At 56.9% G+C, this 810-nt stretch overlaps 1 protein-coding gene across 1 annotated transcript in view; it reads left to right on the top strand.

The window, feature by feature from the left end:
* Positions 1–624: 624 nt before the first annotated feature.
* cyc33 (guanylyl and adenylyl cyclase family member) overlaps positions 625–810 on the top strand; it is a gene marked incomplete at both ends in the record, with an annotated part of 50,007 nt that continues 49,821 nt past the window's right edge. Inside the window, one exon of the mRNA XM_002957730.1 lies at positions 625–779. Within this exon, the coding sequence (XP_002957776.1) occupies positions 625–779 (155 nt within the window). The remainder of the gene's footprint in view (positions 780–810) is intronic.

Raw genomic sequence — 810 nt, 5'->3', positions numbered from 1 at the left:
GACAGCTGCGGCGCCGTCACCGCCGCCGCTGCTGCTACTGCCGCCGCCGCCGCCGCCGCCGCATGCGCCCCAGCGCCGCCGGGCCTCTGCGGCGACGCAACGGAGGCGGCCGCCACAGCGGCCCCCGTCGCTACCACCCTCCCATCACCGCCGCCACCTGTCCGCCCGCTACAGCTCCCCAACGCGCAATCAGCATTGGGCTCCAGCTACAGCCACAGTCACAGCGTCACCTCACCCTCCACGCCCTCGTGTGGTGGTTTCGGAGCCTTGAGCGGCGCACAGCAGTACATGGCGAGGTGAGCGCATGAGGAGGTGACGGTGCTGTTCGCAGGTGGGTTGCCGGTGGGGTGTGTTTGAACTGTGTGTGGCGGTGGTTCGACATAGCGCCCGGGGTATTACGACAACGGTTTCAACTGACGACAACGGTTTGCCGTACTTTACCATAACTGACGCACGGTCCCTCGCTTACATAATATACAAAATACACTGTCACCATGAGCTGTTTACCTTTTTATTATAATGGATGCTTGAAGTTTTTGAATTTTTTAATATTTTGTGATACTCGTAAAGTTGTGTCTTCAGTAATCTCTTCCTACCCCATGTGCACGTGTAATTTACGTGATGATGGTTCGAATTCTCTATGTGCCGTACACAGACATCGCCTCCTTCACCAGCATGTGTGGTCAGGTTCCGCCCCACCGAGTCATGGCGTTCCTCAACGACCTCTTCACCACTTTTGACCAGCTGGTGGAGAAGCATCAAGTTTACAAGGAAAGCTCGTGATTGGAGAGCGACATGAAGTGTTGTGCG

The sequence above is a fragment of the Volvox carteri genome (genome assembly GCF_000143455.1).
Source record: "Volvox carteri f. nagariensis unplaced genomic scaffold VOLCAscaffold_78, whole genome shotgun sequence".
Classification (NCBI taxonomy): Eukaryota; Viridiplantae; Chlorophyta; class Chlorophyceae; order Chlamydomonadales; family Volvocaceae; genus Volvox; species Volvox carteri.
This window is presented reverse-complemented; position numbering and strand designations above follow the sequence as displayed.